At 40.8% G+C, this 22,119-nt stretch overlaps 1 protein-coding gene across 5 annotated transcripts in view; it reads right to left on the bottom strand.

Moving 5' to 3' along the window:
* Positions 1–296: 296 nt before the first annotated feature.
* TAOK3 (TAO kinase 3) overlaps positions 297–22,119 on the bottom strand; it is a 498,025-nt gene continuing 476,202 nt past the window's right edge. For all 5 annotated transcript variants that reach the window (XM_063964317.1, XM_063964318.1, XM_063964319.1 and 2 more), the window contains 6 exons: positions 20,362–20,490; positions 18,541–18,744; positions 11,038–11,277; positions 9,880–10,092; positions 7,161–7,343; positions 297–5,831 (listed from right to left, as the gene is read on the bottom strand). In XM_063964317.1, the coding sequence (XP_063820387.1) occupies positions 5,670–5,831; positions 7,161–7,343; positions 9,880–10,092; positions 11,038–11,277; positions 18,541–18,744; positions 20,362–20,490 (1,131 nt within the window). In that variant the 3' untranslated portion in view covers positions 297–5,669. The remainder of the gene's footprint in view (positions 5,832–7,160; positions 7,344–9,879; positions 10,093–11,037; positions 11,278–18,540; positions 18,745–20,361; positions 20,491–22,119) is intronic.

Genomic DNA, 22,119 nt, shown 5'->3' with positions numbered 1-22,119 from the left:
GCATTTGTTTTAACAAAAGTAGCACTTCCACAATTTGTTTAGTGTGTTCCTCTTCTGTGTGAAGTTGTCCTCTATTTAAGGTGTTGAGAGTGCAATACTTACCTTCACAGAAGTATTAACAAGAAATAATGCATGAAAACAGTCCCGAAAATAAAGTTCAAATACGTATCACACAAAAATACCCAGGAAAACCCATAATGTTACATTTTTTTCCTTATGCATTAGTTTCCCGAATGGCACAGAAAACTGTTAAAGCTTTGCAAACAAAATCTTCTTTACAAATGATGAGACAGGCAGATGATGAACATTTTTTATTTACAAATATACTAAAATATCTCCGACAGTGAGTCACACCTGCTCCCCCCTCACCAAGGACCTGAAACGCAGTTTTTTTTAAAGTGCATGCAAAAAAGAATTAAAAGCCTTTGTTTTCGCTCATCGATTTTTTTAAACGTTTTCTTTTTATTGTAAGAAAATACACAGCTTGAAAACGTGGATAATGTAATATTTAAAAGACCAAAAAGACAGGAGGGGACAGGGCAGAGGACAAAAAAGATATAAAAAAATGGGCTGATTGTGTTAGGATTTCTCATCTTTAAATACTGAACTGGAAAAGAACCCCTCTCCACCATTGTCAAAAATAACCCCCCCCCCCCAAATAAAAAAAATAAAAAATAATAATCTACAACGTAAACAAACAGGGAGAGAGATATAAAGGTTAGTTTTCGGATTTGAGAAACAGCTGTTAAATTACAATAAGAAAATATGTAAAATCTCTCCTTAAATTCATTCTATACAGAAAATACATAATTTTTGGCCACAGTCCCTGTGTGGGTTTTGTGCTAGTGGGACAGTGGGCTCTGGGATGCTGTGTGCACATCCTCTGCTTAACAACTGTTACAGCAGCAAAACCAGTGGAGCAGATCATTGCTTTGAATGGGCTGTGCTTATTCAGAGTCCACTCTCTGTCCAATTCAATAGCAGAGTAGTTTCACAGAACAGCATTTTTATGCTGTGTTGTAGAAGCATACGCAAAGAGGCTTGGCCACAAGCGTAAAAATTACTATATTTTTGTTTCTAGATTTTTGAGGCTGCAGACCATACAGGTAATAAGCACCATCACAACCCCTGAACACTGCTGTCTGCACTGCTCTAGAGGCATGTAATGAGAATATGTACAGCATATACAAAACAGTGAGGGATCTGCCCATTGTAACTCACAAAGACACCTTTGTAAGGTTCTTTTAGTATAAAACAACTTCACAGCAAATTAGAGCCATACTATTCAACCAGCAAGTGCAATAATCTACTAATGCGAGCACAAATAAACCCTCCTTCATTTAGTTTGATGAGCAGTACAAGGTGCTAGGTCTTTCGGCACAACATCTGCCCCTCGGAGCAGAATTATTTTAACACACAATGCATAGTAATGAAAACCTTCAAATAATGGAAACCACATTCACACTTAATGTGGTGGCCAGATAATTACTGGAACAGCACAGACCTCCACCACTGTACAGTATTCACAGGTGCTGCATTTCTTGTGACCGCTAACATAGTAAAAGTAAACTAAAAAGTCTTTGGAGAAATCAGGGATATACATTCTACTTCAATGGATAGTTATCAGTAGATCGCAATCCATTCATTCACCATTCAATATTATATATGTAAACAAATCCCTGGAAAGAATAGACTGCCAATAGGACTCAAAAAACAAAAACAACATTTTACTGCTAGATAAAAAGAGCATCAACATTGAAGGGTCTACTTCAGTACAAAACACGGCATGTTACTGCAAATTCCTTTACGTACTAGATAGCAAAAATTCAGCAGTATGTGATAATATATAAACATTTCAAACAATGCCAGCTAAATGCCTCGTAGGTTAATCTTCAATGTGTGCAAAAACAATCAATCATTCTTCCACCTAATATTAGCACCTTTATTTCAGAGCAGATTCATACAGCAGTATTTTACTATGTTTGCTATAGTGAAAACTAGTCACCTATCCCAATAGCAGCAACATAAACTACAGTACCATTATTCATATAATGTAATTAACAATTTAGAGTTGCTTGGGATTTGGTGAAAAGCCTGCAGCCACAAAAGGTATCGTATTGTTCCAAAAAGAGAGTGGGAACCAAATCAGCACAGCTTAGGTAACGTTGCAGAGGAATATACTATAGGTGCATGAAACCATGCACTGGAAAAAAGTGTAAATCACTCCCAATACACAGGTTAATGTACCCAGTCCTGGTTTTACATTTCTTTTCCAGCTCCGATGCGATTTCTATAAATATTGCACCCAGTTTAAGACAAAACCTTATCATACACAAATCACCACCAAATGTTATTTTTTTCCTTTTTATGTTGGTCCAGAACTTCCCAGCGTTTCCGCAAATATTTCAGATAGCACAAATAAATCAATCTGTATCAATTTTCAGGTTTATTTAGTATTATTGTGCCAATTCCCAAAAACTAAATACTGCAAAATATTGTATATGCTTTACCTTAATTTCAGGTTCCTCATCATTACAATGATGCACTTAAATGATGAAAACAATTTGATTTCCCCCCCCCAAGATACTGGCTTTGGTGTCCAATAATCATCATCAATATAATGGACATATTTCCATATAAAATATTCTGATAATAGATTCATTTTATGAACTCAATGCATTTACCATGAAGTCATTAATCACAAAATAAAAATCAAATATAAGGAGTTTTACATTTGTACACTTTCCATTTTCAAGTGAAAAGAACAATATGTCTGCACATGAACATACGGCTACATGTATCCAGGAAGAACACAGACAATTCTGTGTATAATTTAGTGAATCATATGTACCAAAACATCTTATTTTCAGAGGACTCTTCCCCTTCTAATAAATGAGGACCAAGATGTACTAAGCCAGAGCAGACATAAGGAATTAAAAATGTGTAGTATGAATGACATTAAAATCCAAACAGAGCAGAGTTACAATTGGGTTACTTTACCCAGAAAATGCCACGTTGGACAGAATTCTTAACGTTGTCTACAGAAAATAAATAAAACAAACAAAAACCTGTTTAAACGTTACTCATTGAGCTTTTGTATAGATACTTTCCAGCTTCAAATCTTAAAAATAAAGTCTCTAAATCATTAACTTTTGCCAAAAAATACTCCGCAATGTTTGATTTTTTTTTATAATATTCTTGTACATATACAATACATTACTTGTCTAACATCAATATTATACAGACTTTTCAGAATCAAAAATATTCTCTCTCTAAAAGATGTTTTCATTTTTTTCATATTTCTTTATGTGACTTTTTATGAATGTCTTGAAATGTTGCTCTTTGAGGAAACACTGACTCAGTACATCACAGCCATCGCCTATTAAATTGTAATGCCCCCCTCCCAAGATTGGGAATAAAAACTAAATAAATAATTAAAAAAAATAATAATAAAAGAAAAAAAACTAAACAAACAAAACCCTGAACCTCCCCAACTCTTGCCCTCATAGGCTTTAAAGATGATTGCTAGTTAATGAATATAGTGGTGGACTACACCTAGTAATGAACAAGCAATTTGCTCTCAAGAAAGGTACTTCCTTCCAAGCTCAGGATCAAGGAGATATGGAGGTTGGAATGGGGAATATACAAAATTTAACTGCAGAGGCAAATTCACAATTTGTAAATATATGAAAATTAAAATTCACAATTTTTTAAATCAATACTAAGGAAGAAATTATTTTTAAATTTTTTCTTAAAAACACTTTTCAAGTGCAGTTTATAGATGGTATGTCCATGCCTGTGAACAGGAATTCACTCACGTGTGCTCAGGCAGGGACACTCTTAATACACAACCCATTAAAGGTATTGGACAAGAGAGCTGAAAAATACAATCGCAAATCTTACAAATTTCAAAACTGCTGTATTACCATATACACAGTGTAAATAAACATTTTTTCCTTTTTATATCCTGGTATACATCAGCAATATATTGCAAAAGTATAGTTATCCTTTGGCACTATATAAGTGCCAAACTCATTGAGTAAATAGTGTCTTTTGGTCTTAATTTTCCAGCTGCCTTATGTCAGTAAAGAATACATGTGGTATATACATAGAAGAAAACCAGGACTGGAGTAGAAAGTACCACTGATTTAGAGCCAAAAGTGCAATGAAAATTCAAAGTCAATTTCTGCTCCTGCCAGCTTAAGTCTTCAAAAAGAAAAAACACAAAAAAAACAAAAGTAAAAAAAAAAAACCCAAATAAAAAATAAAATTTCACAAGACATTCTACCCACCCCATCTGCCCAAACAACCCTCCCCCAAGTTCTGCTTCTCCCAACCCGCCCCACAATATGTCTATATATATATACAACATGATTGGTTTCTGTAAAATGTATCAAACCTCAATAGTTTAATAAAATCTCTTCTTTTTTTATTCCTGACGAACAAATACCAAAAAAACAACGTTTAACGCAGCAGCAGTAACCTTAAGGCTGCAGTTTTATGCTTCTCTCTCTCTTATGTATTAAATTGTATATATATATTTTTTGCTTGTACTTTAACAGAATAAAATGTTTGTAGTAACCAACAGATATTCACGTGTGTTGGTTTGTAGTTTATCTCCTCTTTTCTCTCTAGTCTCTCAAGATGTGTTATTGAACATCGATAAATTAATCTCTTCATCCCTGAGTTTTAGTTTTAAGTGTAAGGCACTTTAGAAGATTGGACGGTTTGCCATCACTGGATACTGACCCAGTACAACAGAGGTGGTAAGTTCATGGGTAACCAAACTTCTGAAAGTGCCAAGAATGACCCCACTCTTATGCAAGGTAAAAGTCATCACCGGATCTTATTTAAACACCGTCACTAAACTGGCTCAGGGCTGAAGGGGTTAATCACAGACTTTGACGACTGTTGTGCATCATGGGTAATGAAACCGACTAAAATTGTGGGCAGCCATCTTCCACAAAGTAATAAAGGGCTAATCTTTCACCACACTGCAGGACGAACATCGTTTTGTCCCAGCAGAGGAATTGTGAACACATAGCTCTCACCCCATACTCAGAGACACCAGGGATACATACTTCTCACCTTCTTCCAAAGACAGGCCAATAGACACATAACTCTCACAAGCCCTCCCAGAGAGGCATAGAAGATACATACCTCCCATTCCTCAACACCGAGATAAAAGCACATACCTCTCACCATCTTCCCCAAGGAACATCATGGACAAAACTTTGAATAATCAAGTTATCTCTTTCCACAAAAGGGGTTATGAATAAAGGAAGAGTTTCGACACAAAACACAATTGTTACTTCAAGACTTCTTCCCGCTGTTTGAATCTTCGGTTTGTATAACAAGCACCAATGTTCTGATGGATTGAAAATTTGACTGACAATCAGGGACACTTGAGAGGTATGCCAGGGAGCTTGCTCCGTGCTCAGATTTGCCCAGAGGCACCCTGGTGAGTAAAAAGAATTACAGGCACTAGTGTCCAACGGACGTCAGAGATAGATAAGAGAGATAGAGAGAGAGAAAGAGAGAAAAAGAGGGAGAGACGAGAGAGAGAGCACGCCCGTTAAAATGGGGAATGTACGTTTTGCAGGTTCTCCTTGCTGTCATTGTTAATATTATTATTGTTCTTTTATTTAAATGGCAAAAACTGGCCTCTCTCATCTATAGTCCTCCTTGGGATATTCTAACGTCACCAGATTTCCAAAGCCCATCCGTAAACTTTCCATATCAAAGGTTTCAATTTCTCTTTCCTGGCGTTCAAATAAATGCTTGATCCTCTCGCTGCGCTCCTTCTGAAGGGCAGCCAACTCCTCTTCAATCTAAAACAGGTAAGAAAACAACCTCACTGAAATTGAAGCAATGATGCATAATCTCTTATTAGCTGAAATAAACAAACTGCTGAATTCCATACAATATTCCCAAATGCTGCATTTATTATTATAGTACAGTGCTGAATTCTTTCTTCATCCACATATTTTAGGGGTTCATAAACAAGGATGACAAGCATCGTACCACACAAAGTCATGAGTTACTACAATGAACGACACCGAAAGCACATTGTTAGGCATAGCTGGAAACTGTGGCCTCCAGCAACTAGCTAAATTACTTCAGCCAATCAGAGCAGGCTAGTGGTGACATCACCTGTTGCTAGGAGTTTCCAGCTCTGGGTCATTGGTGAAGGAGGAGATGGAGATTTTAGTGCTTTTACATTAAAGATTTGTTCTTTCCTTATTTAAGGTTGGCTTATTACACTACAAGTTTCTGGGAACTGCATTCACAACCTAACAGCATTTGATAATAAGTCATGGTAGGTCAGAAGCATACATGTACTACTAATTACTAATACATTAATAATTGTAATATTACAATAAATATTTTTCTCTTGCACATAAGAGACTCTGGTACTTCAAAAAGATTTAATAAACACTAAGTAAAACGAAAGCATTTTATCCATTATGCAGTGACCCGTGTTTACTCGACAGCAGAATAATTTGGAATGCTTGTTATTACAGATCTCTTTACTCCATGTGTAAGGTGTGCCCTTCATACTCACACCTATAAAACAACGTGTTCTATATATGGTATGTCATGCTCTTCAGTAAAACATGGGGATCAACAATAACGTGTTCTGGAGGACAAGTAGAAAATGCTCTGTTTTACCTAGTGTGTGTGAGTATTGTGATTGTTTTTACAGCACACTAAATGCCACAGTAACTAACAGCATTTTCACTGTAAATCATAGCTGTCTGGTAGTCAGATAAAAATCACTCCAGAGTGGACTATGACATCAGCTTTCACAAAAAACAAACAAAAAAACAAACATTTTTTAGTAAGTATAATTCAAAGACTTTCAGAAACAATGTGGGGATAGTTGGAAGAAAGAAAAATGGCAGCGTGTTGCCATAATTTTAAGAGCCTAATCTCTCTTTTGTAATAGAACACCCACATAATGTAATAGGTTGATTTCATCCTGTAACATTGAGAAAATCAAAACTAATCAAATGTTGAAGCATGTGATGACAATGAGCATGTCAATGTAACAATCAATTTGACATCCCTTTACAAGTGAATGCCAAATATCACTTCTAAGGGACACATTTATAAAACTGCAGATTCCCACAGAATGACTGACAATTTCCCATTTGTACCTTCTGTTCCAGGTGCGCTCTGCGAAGGGACACCCTCTGCTCCAATTTCTGCAGCTCACGCTCATGCTGTGCCTCCGTCTGCATCTTGATCTTGCTCTGGTAGGCATTGAGCAGCTCCATCTCTTGTTGAAGCTGTTGCCTAAGAGCCTGGCATTCTGCTTCTTGCGCCTCATCCAAGCGCAGCTGATGCCACAGCCGGGTTCAAATTTTAAAGAAAAATCAGCACAGGTAAGGTCCAAAGTTGGTTGTATAGTGAGTAAAGAGAAAAAGAAAACATGTAAAGGGATTACCAAGTTACAAATAGCCCAGCAGTTTGACAGTGTTTGCGATCAATATCCCCTAGTGCCTAACCATAATCTAACCCCAGTACTAACTGTTGGGATTCTGATAGGATCCTGACCGCATCCCATTATTTCCTACAGTATAATATACCTTAGTTTCATTAACATTACTTTATATGCCCTCACTTCATATACTTATATATGCAAGAACAAACTATAGTCCCTTTAATCTTTCAATATACACCTGAGGAAGCATTAAACACGCGGATATGCTGTAATGTTTACGATTTTAAAAGACTGCCATTGTGCTGATGTCTGGTTATAATATAGAAGCACAAGAAGAAATAAAGTAGTATTTCGCAATACAAAAGGTCTTGGCTGCCTCTTGTATCCTGTTCTGTAACATAGATCATCCACTGCAGATGTACAGGGCCATTATTATTCAGCAAAGTTATTGGTAGTTGCTGGCAACAATAAAAAATAAAATGAATAATTTTAGAAGATTTTTGTTTTCTGTATGTAGGGAACGAAGATGTAATGTGATCTTCAACCTGAACACTAAGAGAAAAAAGAAAGACACAGCTTCACAGAAATAAGAAGCAGTTGCCCAATACATCCGCAGTGGTGCAATTATTCGCAACTGAACAAAGCTGCCAAAACTTACTGCTGTAGCTCCTGTTTCATGCAGGCAATGGGTGACCTATGTAGCAGTCTACATGAGCAATGAAGCACATGAAAATGTAAGTGTTGAAAGTTGGATGGACCATTGGTAGAATACTGTGTGGGACAAAGATAATTTAAGTTCTACCCAGTGCTGTCATGCATCTAGCAGTATGGTACACCTCTCTCATAAGAACTAGGTAAATACTTCTGATTAGGACTTCTATACATGTGCTTTGCAGAGTTTAAAGAAAAAGTGAGATGAAGACTAGATTCAAAATAAGGTATATTTTCCACTAAAAGTGTTAAGAATGGAACACATTAAAGATATCAACACTACAACAGTCTCTCTTTTAGTGGACATTGAAGCGTATAGTAATCCTGAGCTTGGACAATGGCCCTCATTCCGAGTAGTTCGCTCGGTAATTTTCTTCGCATCGCAGCGTTTTTCTGCTTAGTACGCATGCGCAATGTTCGCACTGCGACTGCGCCAAGTAATTTTGCTATGAAGATAGTTTTTTTACTCACGGCTTTTTCTTCGCTCCGGCGAACGTAATGTGATTGACAGGAAATGGGTGTTACTGGGCGGAAACACGGCGTTTTATGGGCGTGTGGATGAAAACGCTACCGTTTCCGGGAAAAACGCAGGAGTGGCTGGAGAAACGGAGGAGTGTCTGGGCGAACGCTGGGTGTGTTTGTGACGTCAAACCAGGAACGACAAGCACTGAACTGATCGCAGATGCCGAGTAAGTCTGAAGCTACTCTGAAACTGCTAAGTAGTTTGTAATCGCAATATTGCGAATACATCGTTCGCAATTTTAAGAAGCTAAGATTCACTCCCAGTAGGCGGCGGCTTAGCGTGTGTAACTCTGCTAAAATCGCCTTGCGAGCGAACAACTCGGAATGAGGGCCAATACTCAGACCACACTGCGTGTATATCTACCCTGACTTATAAGGCATCACATAAAAAAAAGTGCTCTTTAACTCAGCTGCTGCACATTTGTCTACAATCACACCCTACTCCTATGCATGTGATCCCTTAAAGCTGAGTACACACTAGACGGTGTACCCAGCCTGATATTGGCAGCGACGGGTCCCGGCATCGAAGCAGCAACCGAGCAACGGCAGTGGCCATGCTGCATTCAGCAGAATGGCCCTCGCTAACGACATCCCTGTTGGCCTTGCATGTAGGGGCGACGGAGCATGTCACCGACAGCCTGCGGGTGCGCGCATAATCAGCGACATAATGGGTACACACTAGACGTTGTGCCAGATATGTTGGTCCAACGACATATCGTCTAGTGTGTACCCAGCTTTAGTGTCTTTTTCAGCATTTCAGCGAGACCTGGAAGTCTTCAGTAAAATATCTTACATAAAATACACAATACTATTAAAGATGCAGAATGGTTATTAGGGAGACTTTTGTACAAGGCACCAACGTCAGTACAATTACTAATTCCTTTCGGATAGCTGGCTTATACCCAATGAATAGTGATCTAGCATTTCTACTTTCATTTTTTGTCTTCAAAAGAGCGACTGTTTAATAACACATTATAAAACCTCTTCTTTACTGGCGTACTTCTGACATTGACATTAGTGCCTTAGTAAATAATTCTTTAAAAGAGCAATGGATATAAAATAACTAGTCACATACTTAAAACACTGCAGTCTTATCTATATCAAGCATGTCAAATGCTACACAAAGCTAGACTTGTTTGTGTACCAAGACACTATATCATGCCTTCATACTGATGGGACACATTTATTTATATGCTTACCGCCTGGTTGGCCATCATCTCGTTGATGCTTTGCTCATACTGCTCCGCTAGGATAGCCAATTTGCGTGTCTGCTCGTCCTTCAGGGACTTGAGTATTGTCTTGTGCTCACACTTTGGGGATACCTCCAGCTGGTGATTCTTCAGGGCCTTGTACTGCTTTGTCTGCACTTTGCATGTGTCCTGAAACTGTTTCTTTATCTGCATTTCCATTACCTATGTAATAAGATAGACTGATTCAAGTGGCAATCAACATAGTAGAGAGCTACATATTATTAAAAGTGAGACTTTTATTTCTTAAAAAAACATTTTCTTATTTTTCTCTCCGTTAGTACTTTGGTGGTGTGTATGTATTACGAATGCATACTCAATAAAGCAGTGAACTAATATTTATAATTAGGAGCTTGGTTAGTTATCTTAATTATCACTCTGTGTCAGAGAATAGGACATGTGGCTAAATAGGTGTAACCAGCTTATGATTGGAAAAGAGTTGATCCTCTCCTCTGCCATTCCAGTCTCCTTAAGATGCTTGGCCATCAGAAGAACCAGCTAACTGTAAGTGCAGGAACTGTGCTGTAATTAGCAAATGTGGGATGAAGTGCGAAAAGAAAATACAAATAAAAAAAATTGATTATAAACCCAAGTGATCAAGGAAATGCTGGCAAAATTCTGCGTGTAAACCACATACAAAAAATGTAGTGCAGTATTAACAGAACATACCATTATAGAGATGAATGCCACCAACATAACAGATGGCAGTAACTTGTCATTTTGGTTCTAAATACATGAGAAATGCAGATGCATTGTTCAAACATCACTGCAAGTAAATTCAAACTATTCTTTTATCAATCTGGTCAGTGGGGAACTGTCACATTGGCGTTTAATGTTGACATTTAACTTTAAATTAAACCAAGCCTTATAGTAGATGGCAAGAGGGGAGAGGATGGTAAAAACATGACAAAGTCAGAAATAAGATATGAAAAGGGAGCAAAAACCATTATCATTTCTTTACAGTGTTTTTCAGTTACCTTAGACAGATTAACTTGATAATGACAGTATACTGCGTTATTAAACTCCTATGAAGTTAAGTAACAATCATATTAAAAGGTTTACCAAGTAAAAATAATTACAGAAACTCCATTGTCTAGACAGCAAACAAACCTTCAGATTCTTGGGTTGCTGCCGGAGTTCCATCACATGTTTCCGATGCAACTCCCTTTCCCTGCGCTTGTTGTATTCTAACTGGTTTTCCAGTTCAGTTTGATGCTGCAGACGTATAAGGTCCATCCGAAGCTTCTGCAACATGTGCAGCTGCCGGTACTCCAGCTCCCGAGTGGACTCGTCATGCCGGATTAGCATGGCATGCTCCATTTCTTTCTGGGTTCGCTTTTTATTGAGCTCCTGCCGACAGAAAATAAGATTTTACTTACCGGTAAATCTATTTCTCGTAGTCTGTAGCGGATGCTGGGCACTCCGTAAGGACCATGGGGAATAGACGGGCTCCGCAGGAGACATGGGCACTTTAAGAAAGAATTTAGATTCTGGTGTGCTCTGGCTCCTCCCTCTATGTCCCTCCTCCAGACCTCAGTTAGAGAAACTGTGCCCGGAAGAGCTGACAGTACAAGGAAAGGATTTTGGAAATCCAGGGCAAGACTCATACCAGCCACACCAATCACACCGTATAACTTGTGATAAACTTACCCAGTCAACAGTATGAACAACAACAGAGCATCAGTTCAACCCTGATGCAACAATAACATAGCCCTTATTGCAGCAATAACTATATACACGTATTGCAGAAAGTCCGCACTTGGGACGGGCGCCCAGCATCCACTACGGATTACGAGAAATAGATTTACCGGTAAGTAAAATCTTATTTTCTCTAACGTCCTAGTGGATGCTGGGGACTCCGTAAGGACCATGGGGATTATACCAAAGCTCCCAAACGGGCGGGAGAGTGCGGATGACTCTGCAGCACCGAATGAGCAAACACAAGGTCCTCCTCAGCCAGGGTATCAAACTTGTAGAACTTTGCAAAAGTGTTTGAACCTGACCAATTAGCCGCTCGGCACAGCTGTAATGCCGAGACCCCTCGGGCAGCCGCCCAAGAAGAGCCCACCTTCCTAGTGGAATGGGCTTTAACTGATTTTTGGCAGCGGCAATCCTGCCGCAGAATGAGCCTGTTGAATCGTGTTACAGATCCAGCGAGCAATAGTTTGCTTTGAAGCAGGAGCACCCAGCTTGTTGGATGCATACAGGATGAACAGCGACTCCGTTTTCCTGACTCTAGCCGTTCTGGCTACATAAACCTTCAAAGCCCTGACCACATCCAGTAACTCGGAATCCTCCAAGTCACGAGTAGCCACAGGCACCACAATAGGTTGGTTTATATGAAAAGATGACACCACTTTTGGCAGAAATTGTGGACGGGTCCGCAATTCTGCTCTATCCATATGGAAGCGGCTTTTATGTGACAAAGCCGCTAAATCTGACACACGCCTAGCCGAAGCCAAGGCTAATAGCATGACCACCTTCCACGTGAGATATTTTAACTCCACCATTTTAAGTGGTTCAAACCAGTGTGATTTCAGTAAACACAACACCACGTTAAGATCTCAAGGTGCCACTGGAGGCACAAAAGGAGGCTGAATATGCAGCACTCCCTTTACAAACGTCTGAACTTCTGGTAGAGAAGCCAACTCTTTTTGAAAGAAAATGGATAGGGCCGAAACTGGACCTTAATGGAGCCCAATTTTAGGCCCAAATTCACTCCTGACTGTAGGAAGTGAAGGAAACGGCCCAGCTGGAATTCCTCTGTAGGAGCATTCCTGGCCTCATACCAAGAAACATATTTTCGCTATATACGGTGATAATGTTTAGCTGTCACGTCCTTCCTAGCCTTTATCAGCGTAGGAATGACCTCGTCCGGAATGCCCTTTTCTGCTAGGATCCGGCGTTCAACCGCCATGCCGTCAAACGCAGCCGCGGTAATACTTGGAACAGACAGGGCCCCTGTTGCAACAGGTCCTGTCTTAGAGGAAGAGGCCACGGGTCCTCTGTGAGCATTTCTTGCAGATCTGGATACCAAGTCCTTCGTGGCCAATCTGGAACAATGAGGATTGTTCTCACTCCTCCTTTTCTTATTCTCCTCAGCACCTTGGGAATGAGAGGAAGAGGAGGAAATACATAGACCGACTGGAACACCCACGGTGTCACCAGGGCGTCTACCGCTATTGCCTGAGGGTCTCTTGACCTGGCGCAATACCTCTGTAGTTTTTTGTTGAGGCGGGATGCCATCTGGTCCACCTGTGGCAGTTCCCACCGATATGTGATCTGTGTGAAGACTTCCTGATGAAGTCCCCACTCTCCCGGGTGGAGGTCGTGTCTGATGAGGAAGTCTGCTTCCCAGTTGTCCACTCCCGGGATGAACACTGCTGACAGAGCGCTTACGTGATTCTCCGCCCAGCGAAGAATTCTGGTGGCTTCTGCCATCGCCACTCTGCTCCTTGTGCCGCCTTGGCGGTTCACCTGAGCCACTGCGGTGATGTTGTCTGACTGAATCAGAACCAGTTGGTCGCGAAGCAAGTGCTCCGCTTGACGTAGGACGTTGTATACGGCCCTTAGTTCCAGGATGTTGATGTGAAGGCAAGTCTCTTGACTTGACCACAGACCTTGGAAATTTCTTCCCTGTGTGACTGCTCCCCACCCTCGGAGGCTAGCGTCCGTAGTCACCAGGACCCAGTCCTGAATTCCGAATCTGCGTCCCTCTAGAAGATGAGAACTCTGCAGCCACCACAGGAGTGACACCCTGGCCCTGGGGGACAGGGTGATTAACCGATGCATCTGAAGATGTGATCCGGACCACTTGTCCAGTAAGTCCCATTGGAAGGTCCTCGCATGGAACCTGCCGAAGGGAATGGCCTCGTATGATGCCACCATCCTTCCCAGGACTCGAGTGCAGTGATGCACTGACACCTGTTTTGGTTTTAATAGATTCCTGACCAGTGTCATGAGCTCCTGAGCTCTCTCTATCGGGAGATAAACCCTTTTCTGGTCTGTGTCCAGAATCATGCCTAGGAAAGGCAGATGAGCCGTAGGAACCAACTGCGACTTTGGAATATATAGAATCCAGCCGTGTTGCCGTTACACTTCCAGAGAAAGTGATACGCTGTTCAGCAACTGCTCTCTTGATCTCGCTTTTATGAGGAGATCGTCCAAGTACGGGATAATTGTGACACCTTGCTTCCGCAGGAGCACCATCATTTCCGCCATTACCTTGGTGAAGATTCTCGGGGCCGTGGAGAGACCAAACGGCAACGTCTGAAATTGGTAATGACAACCCTGTACCGCAAATCTGAGGTACGCCTGATGAGGTGGATAATTGGGGACATGAAGGTATGCATCCTTTATGTCCAGAGACACCATAAAATCTCCCACTTTCAGGCTTGCGATGACCGCTCTTAGCGATTCCATCTTGAACTTGAACCTTTTCAGGTATATGTTCAGGGATTTTAAATTCAATATGGTTCGGACCGAACCGTCCGGTTTTGGGACTACAACATGGTCGAATAATAACCCCCTCCTTGTTGAAGGAGGGGAACCTTGACCACCACCTGTTGAAGATACAATTTGTGAATTGCAGTTAACACTGTTTCCCTCTCGTGGGGGGAAGCCGGCAGGGCCGTCGGTGAGCGGGCATCTCCTCAAAGTCCAGCTTTTATCCCTGAGACACAATATCTATTGCCCAGGGATCCAACAGGGAGTGAACCCACTTGTGGCTGAACTTATGAAGACGTGCCCCCCCGGGCCTAGCTCCGCCTGTGGAGCCCCAGCGACATGCAGTGGATTTTGTAGAGGCCGGGGAGGACTTCTGTTCCTGGGAACTAGCTGTTCTTTCCTCTGCCCCTGCCTCTGGCAAGAAAGGACGCACCTCGGACTTTCTTGCTTCATTGTGTTTGAAAGGCTGCATTTGATAATGTCGCGCTTTCCTAAGCTGTGCAGGAATATAAGGCAAAAGATCAGAATTACCAGCTATAGCTGTGGAGACCAGGTCCGAGATCCCTTCTCCACACAATCCTCAGCCTTCCATATGCCTCTTAAGTCGGCATCAGCTGTCCATTGCATATTCTACAGGACACGTCAAGCAGAAATCGACATAGCGTTGACTCTAGAACCCAGTAGACTAATGTCTCTTTGGGCATGTTTTATATATATATCTCTTAAGACAGTATCTTTAATATATATATATATATATATATATATATATATACACATACAGGTTGAGTATCCCTTATCCAAAATGCTTGGGACCAGAGGTATTTTGGATATCGGATTTTTCCGTATTTTGGAATAATTGCATACCATAATGAGATATCATGGTGATGGGACACAGAATGCATTTATGTTGCATATACACCTTATACACACAGCCTGAAGGTCATTTTAGCCAATATTTTTTATAACTTTGTGCATTAAACAAAGTGTGTCTACATTCACACAATTCATTTATGTTTCATATACACCTTATACACACAGCCTGAAGGTCATTTAATACAATATTTTTAATAACTTTGTGTATTAAACAAAGTCTGTGTACATAAGTCATCAAAAAACAAAGGTTTCACTGTCTCACTCTCACTCAAAAAAAGTCCGTATTTCGGAATATTCCGTATTTCGGAATATTTGGATATGGGATACTCAACCTGTGTATATATATATATATATATATATATATATATATATATATATATATATATATATATATATATATATACATACTAGGGTCTCAATCTCTGCTGATAAGGTACCTGTCCACGCTGCTACAGCGCTATAAACCCTTGCCGACACAATCGCCGGTCTGAGTAGTGTACCAGAATGTGCACGCTATCTGCAGGATCCCTGAGGATACCTTTTAAGTCAGGGCTACCTTTTGGGCAAACGTGACACCCTAGGGGAAGATTCCCATCGTATCCTGGCTCTAGTAGGGAAAGGATACTCCCTGAGAATTCTTTGTGGGAAGCTGCAGCTTCTTGTCTGGAGATTCCCGCTCTTTTTCTTCATGAGAGGAGGGAAATTTACCTCAGCTTTCTTCCCCAAAAACATGTGTACCCTTGTGTCAGGGACAGATGAGTCATCAGTGATATGCAAATCATCTTTTATTACAATAATCATATATTGAATACTTTCCTGCCATTTTGGCTGTAACTTTGCATTATCGTAGTCGACACTGGAGTCAGTCCCTGTGTCGATATCAGTGTCTATTATTCTGGATAGTGAGCATTGAGAGACTCTGAAGGTCTCTGCGACATAGGGACAGACATGGGTAGATTCCCTGTCTGTTCTCTAATCTTTTGTGCAATAAATTCACCTTAGCACTTAATTACACATATCCAAACAAGTGTCGGCGTTGTCGACGGAGACACCCCTCACACACAAATTTGCTCCATCTCCTTCTTAGGGGAGCCTTTTACCTCAGACATGTCGACACACACGTACCGACACACCACACACTCAGGGAATGCTCATCTGAAGACAATTCCCCCATAAGGCCCTTTGGAGAGACAAAGAGAGAGTATGCCAGCACACACCCCAGCCCTATTAACCCAGAAATAACACAGTAACTTAATGTTAACCCAGTAGCTGCTGTTTATATTGATTTTTGCGCTTAATTATGTGCCCCCTCTCTCTTTTTACCCTCTTCTACCGTGTAACTGCAGGGGAGAGGCTGGAGAGCTTCCTCTCAGCTGTGCTGTGGAGAAAAAACATGGCGCTGGTGAGTGCTGAGGAAGAAGCCCCGCCCCCTCGACGGCGGGCTTCTGTCCCGCTTAAATATACATTTACTTGGCGGGGGCTCATACACATATAGAGTGCCCAACTGTATATATGCTAAACTTTTGCCAAAGAGGTCCCAATTGCTGCCCAGGGCGCGCCCCCCCCTGCGCCCTGCACCCTTACAGTGACCGGAGTATGTGAGGTGTGTGTGGGAGCAATGGCGCACAGCTGCAGTGCTGTGCGCTACCTCAGTGAAGACTGGAGTCTTCTGCTGCCGATTTCGAAGTCTTCTTGCATCTTATGCTCACCCGGCTTCTGTCTTCCGGCTCTGCGAGGGGGACGGCGGCGCGGCTCTGGGATCGGACTACGAGGGTGAGATCCTGTGTACGATCCCTCTGGAGCTAATGGTGTCCAGTAGCCTAAGAAGCAGGACCTATCTTCAGAGAGTAGGGCTGCTTCTCTCCCCTCAGTCCCACGATGCTGGGAGTCTGTTGCCAGGAGAGCTCCCTGAAAATAAAAAACCTAACAAAATACTTTCTAACAGCAAGCTCAGGAGAGCTCACTGAACAGCACCCAGCTCGTCCGGGCACAGATTCAAACTGAGGTCTGGAGGAGGGACATAGAGGGAGGAGCCAGAGCACACCAGAATCTAAATTCTTTCTTAAAGTGCCCATGTCTCCTGCGGAGCCCGTCTATTCCCCATGGTCCTTACGGAGTCCCCAGCATCCACTAGGACGTTAGAGACAAAATGAACACAGCAATAAGTTCTAGAAACTGGATGAAAACATCCAGTGAATGTTCACCACCATCACGTAATCAAAATAACCAGCACTATTAAGTCCTACCGAAATTAGCTACACTATTCCATTTCACATTATGTTGGGTGTGCTATAGCACACTCCTTTTTGGAGATGTTGATAGCTTTCACTCTAGAAAGTTAACCCAATATTAACGGTGTGTGTCACTTAATATTGCGCAATCACAACTTTTCTAAAATACTTGCTGACTGATCCTGTTGTAGGCCATTAAATGACTATTCCTGATCTAGGCCACTTCAATAATCTATCACCCCGTAGCACAGTGGTGTGAGACCTTGGCACTCCAGCTGTTGTTAAACTACACATCCCAGCATGCCCTGTTAGTTTTAGCATAGCCAAATAGCAAAACTGTAGCAGGGTATGCTGGGATATGTAGTTCAACAGCAGCTGGAGTGTCAAGGTTCCCCATCACTGCCGTAGCACACTGGCTTATCTACTTTGACTATGGCAGACGTATAAAGACGCATGAAAACAATTAGCTGGAGAGGAAAAATAAAATCACTATTGCTTATTGCACTTTTGAGAGAAACACATACACAAAAATAAATAAATCTGCGCCAATTTTAATTAAGCCATTTGCCTTACATATTGTTGGGCAGAAAAACTGCATGCAGATAATTTATATGCTAAGCACATATCAGGTAAATCATTACCACTGTACACATTGGGGTCAATTCAATTCGGCAACTTATGAATAGCGCCGGGAATTAGCTCCCGACGCTATTCAATTCAGCCGCTAGTTACCCGCAATTGTCGGGAATTCTTCTCTCATCCCCGGGGGATGAGAAGAGAAACCCGACAAAAGTGCTGCCTCGCGGCCGGCGCGAGGCTGATTCTGTCGGGAATCAGCCTCGCGCCGGGGAGTTAAGTCGGAGAATGCCCGTTCTCCCGACAATTCAACCTGTTTTGTCGGCGAGAACGGGCCATCGCCGACGTAACTAGTTGCTGAATTGAATAGCGTCGGGAGCTAATTCCCGGCGCTATTCATTAGTTGCCGAATAGAATCGACCCCATTAAGACTACTAAAAAATATGCACTATACGGTAAAATAAATAAAGCAAATGCAAAATTATACCTCACGTATGTGCTGCTGCTCAACTTCATGCCTTTTAATCATTATCTTCCTCTTGAAGAGTCGGCAGTTTTTCTCATAGTACAGTCTCTGCTGGCTAAGGAGTTGAGCTTCCTCCTCAGCCTGAGTGTGCTGGAGGTTCTCTTTATGCTTTGATATGCGTTCCTGTTTTTCTTTCTTGGGCGTGCTGTGGTCCTCATTCATCTCCTGGATGCAGAAAACAACCAACCAGTCAGTGACACAGGCCGGCCTGCTACAAGCTGAGGTTAAAAGGAACAATATATTGAGAAAAGAAATTTTTTGGATATGCTACGATTTTTGTTACAGAGTTGGGTGAGTGAACTGGTCTTTGAATCACTTGTAAGTTGCTGTGTTCAATAATACTTTATTTACTATGTAATAATATGAAAATATTTGACTAGAGCTTTGCAAGAGCATCTGTTTCATAGTTATTCTTTAAAATGTACTTTCTTGTTCTCTCCTGAAGGAACACTAAAGGCTGTAAACGTGATTAACTCCAGACTAGTAGCTTTATCTTCTTCACACTTCTATATATGACTCCGATATAAGGTTTTTGCTGTTGTCACACTCTAAAGTGGGAAACCACAACTGTGTTTTGCAACAACTGTCAAATGTACTGCTGGTTTTAAGTCAAAGTGTACACATTAGGTATAACAAGTATAGACAGCCATTTTGTTATGAGAATGCATTCGATGGTTAAGTGCCTCATGTCTTGTTAAAACCCACAAAATAGAGAGGCCTTTACTATGTGCAAATAAAGGGTGCCGGAATGTTTGTAACTAACAAATTCAATACGACTGGGAAAATTTTCTTGAAAACTTAAATTTCCACTGCAGACTGAAATTAGGTCTGTTTACACGTGTATTTTCATTTTGGACCAGCAAGTGACATGTATTTAAAAGAATAAAATAAAATTACAAAGGTATTTAGTTGTTTCTGAAGTATACAAGCTCATATTTGCAACACCCCCCCCCCCCCCCCCCCCCAAGTATTAAATAACATAATAAATACATTTGGCGTCGAGTATTCAAAACGGATTGCATGTAATTCTTGCCCAGCAGAACCAACTTGTTCTTACAGATGTGTCCTCCTACGTTGCTGCAATCACGTTAAGCAGCTCTTCTAGTTGCGCCTAGTCTTGACTGCGTTTACCAACGCTGGGCGTCTTTGTGCATTTTTCCCTTTAAATGCATTTTATTCACATTGCTAGAAAAGCAGACTCTGCTGATTAAAATGATATGCAGCATGCCCATATTCTTTGTGCGATTACTGTTGTATCCATACAAAATGCTACATTTCAGTTTTTCCATAGCAATGCAAATAAAAAGCATTTTGGCAAGAAAAGATGTCCGACGTTAGCAGAGCTGCCCTAGAACTGCCAACTCACACCAGGGATCTCGCGGTGCATGGTGTATTGAAACTAGATGGATGAAAACATATCTGTACATCAGTGCTGCAGTATATTCTGGTTTCTGCTTTACTACACAGGGTGAACAAATCAAGCAGTAGGGTCACCAATCACCTAAACCAACTGTAGGATGCAAATATTATCTACATGTCCAGTTGGTGAGCCTGTATTCATTGGTTATATCTAACCATATCTTATATCTTGTGAATTGTTAAAATCAAATGATATGCGGAACAGAAGAAATTTACAGAGGAAGAGTAGGCCCATAAGAGGAGCCCTTCAACCCAGAGAGGGCAGAGTTAGCTCCAAAAGCAGTGGGCTGAAGAACTGCTCAAGAATTCGTTTCTAAACATCCTGGTGAAGCTTCCCAGAGTCAAATGTAGTGCTGCACATGCCTCTTTAATCTTTTCCTTGCAAATCTTGTACTGCTTTTTCTGACTTTCTAAGAAGGATGTTAAGTCTTTCTTTTGTTGGGCTACGATCTGTTGCTGAAATCTCCTTTCATCCGCTGCAGCCACCTTTGCCTAAAAAGAGGGGGACAAAAAATGTTTTTACAAAATTACTAGGTTATTCATTCTCATATTGACTATGTTAGCTATTTTGACAAAATAATACCTCTATACACCTGAAATGTAAACTCAAGCTTCAAAATAACAAAAATTACCACCAAAATGGAAACACTGCAACATAATACTAATAACAATAAAAAGGAAAAATATAAACAGTCATTATAAGAAATTGTAAACATTTAGATGAACGAATTACCAGCAAGTTCCAATGGAAACGGTTAAGGTGGCTTAGAGGGACATGTCTGACAGTTGATTTCTGCTTGCGCTTTATTTGTAATTGAATTGTCCCAATACAGTTAAACCTTAGTCCATGTCTGCATGGATCTGCATATAAAAATGCTGAGCTTCTTTTAAGAGAGAGAAGATGCTTACAATTATTTGGAGTCTTTGGCTATTGCACTGAGCTATTGTCACATTTGGTTGTCTATGTTCTCTTTCTACTGTTATTCACCTATCTTAAAAAGTACACAAGTATTCAGCAAAATCAGTAGCTGTGTGAACAACAGTCCGAAGATACAACTAGTTCACTAGCAACCAGTAACTGAATAATATTAGACCATGGCATACATCAGTGAGGTCACTGGTCTCTGAATTAACTGACTGCATTCTCATGAACATCAATTCAGCCTACATATAGCAGTCACTGTGTGGATTGCAGTTTTGTTGCTGCTCAGTTATTTCATAAATTGGCTATTGTACTACAAAGAGCTTTTATTAGCTATTTTTGACATCACATTTTTGCTACAATTAAGCACGTCTTTACTCAGGCCTATCAGTGATTGCCATTTGTGTGTTATGATTTGCCATGTGGCGTATAGATGATAAAACATGGTAAGCATCTGCCATTTGCTGTAACTGTATTGGAGTACACCATAAACAGCACCAGTTACCATTATCATACTACACTACAGCATAAGACAAACTTGATATTTGGAGAATTAAGATCCCAAAAAAGTGTCTTCGATTTACAAATGTATTTATGTGTTAAGTAAAATGCATCACTCAGCACAGAATTACAATGTGTGTGTGTGTGTGTCATTCATGTCTTCAAATCTACACTGACCTGGATTTTTATTACACACTGCTAGAACCCAAAAAATAAAAAGATAAGCGACATTATAGGCAGCATATGCGACTAGTATTTGACTGCTGCTGTATTACAGAAGATGTTAGTTTTAGCTACAGCTCCCTTACCTCCTTTCTTTCCTCCAGCTCCCTCTTTAGTCAATTTAGTGAAGGCAGTTTCAGTGGAGCAGAAGGGATGAAAGCAGACTGAAGTGGGTAATGACCTTTCCAGATGCCAAATCTAAGGGCCTTTACTTTTTACTCATTCTCCTTGACCTCTCTGCTGCCGTTCACACAGCAGACTCAGTCTTCTCCACCAAATTTTTCACTCCTTTGGTGTACGCAACAATATGCTACTACCCTCCAGCAGAACATTTCACCCAAATGATGGCTTGTGAATATATACTTGTCTAGGTATACTGAAAATGAGACCTGCAGATTATCACTACTGATTGCACTGAAATACTAATTAGCAAATTGGGTGATCAGAATTATAGCATTGCTATAGGCATAAGGCAT

The sequence above is a fragment of the Pseudophryne corroboree genome, chromosome 1 (genome assembly GCF_028390025.1).
Source record: "Pseudophryne corroboree isolate aPseCor3 chromosome 1, aPseCor3.hap2, whole genome shotgun sequence".
NCBI lineage: Eukaryota > Metazoa > Chordata > Amphibia > Anura > Myobatrachidae > Pseudophryne > Pseudophryne corroboree.
Note: the sequence above shows the minus strand (reverse complement) of the source record. Positions and strands in the feature narration are given on the sequence as shown.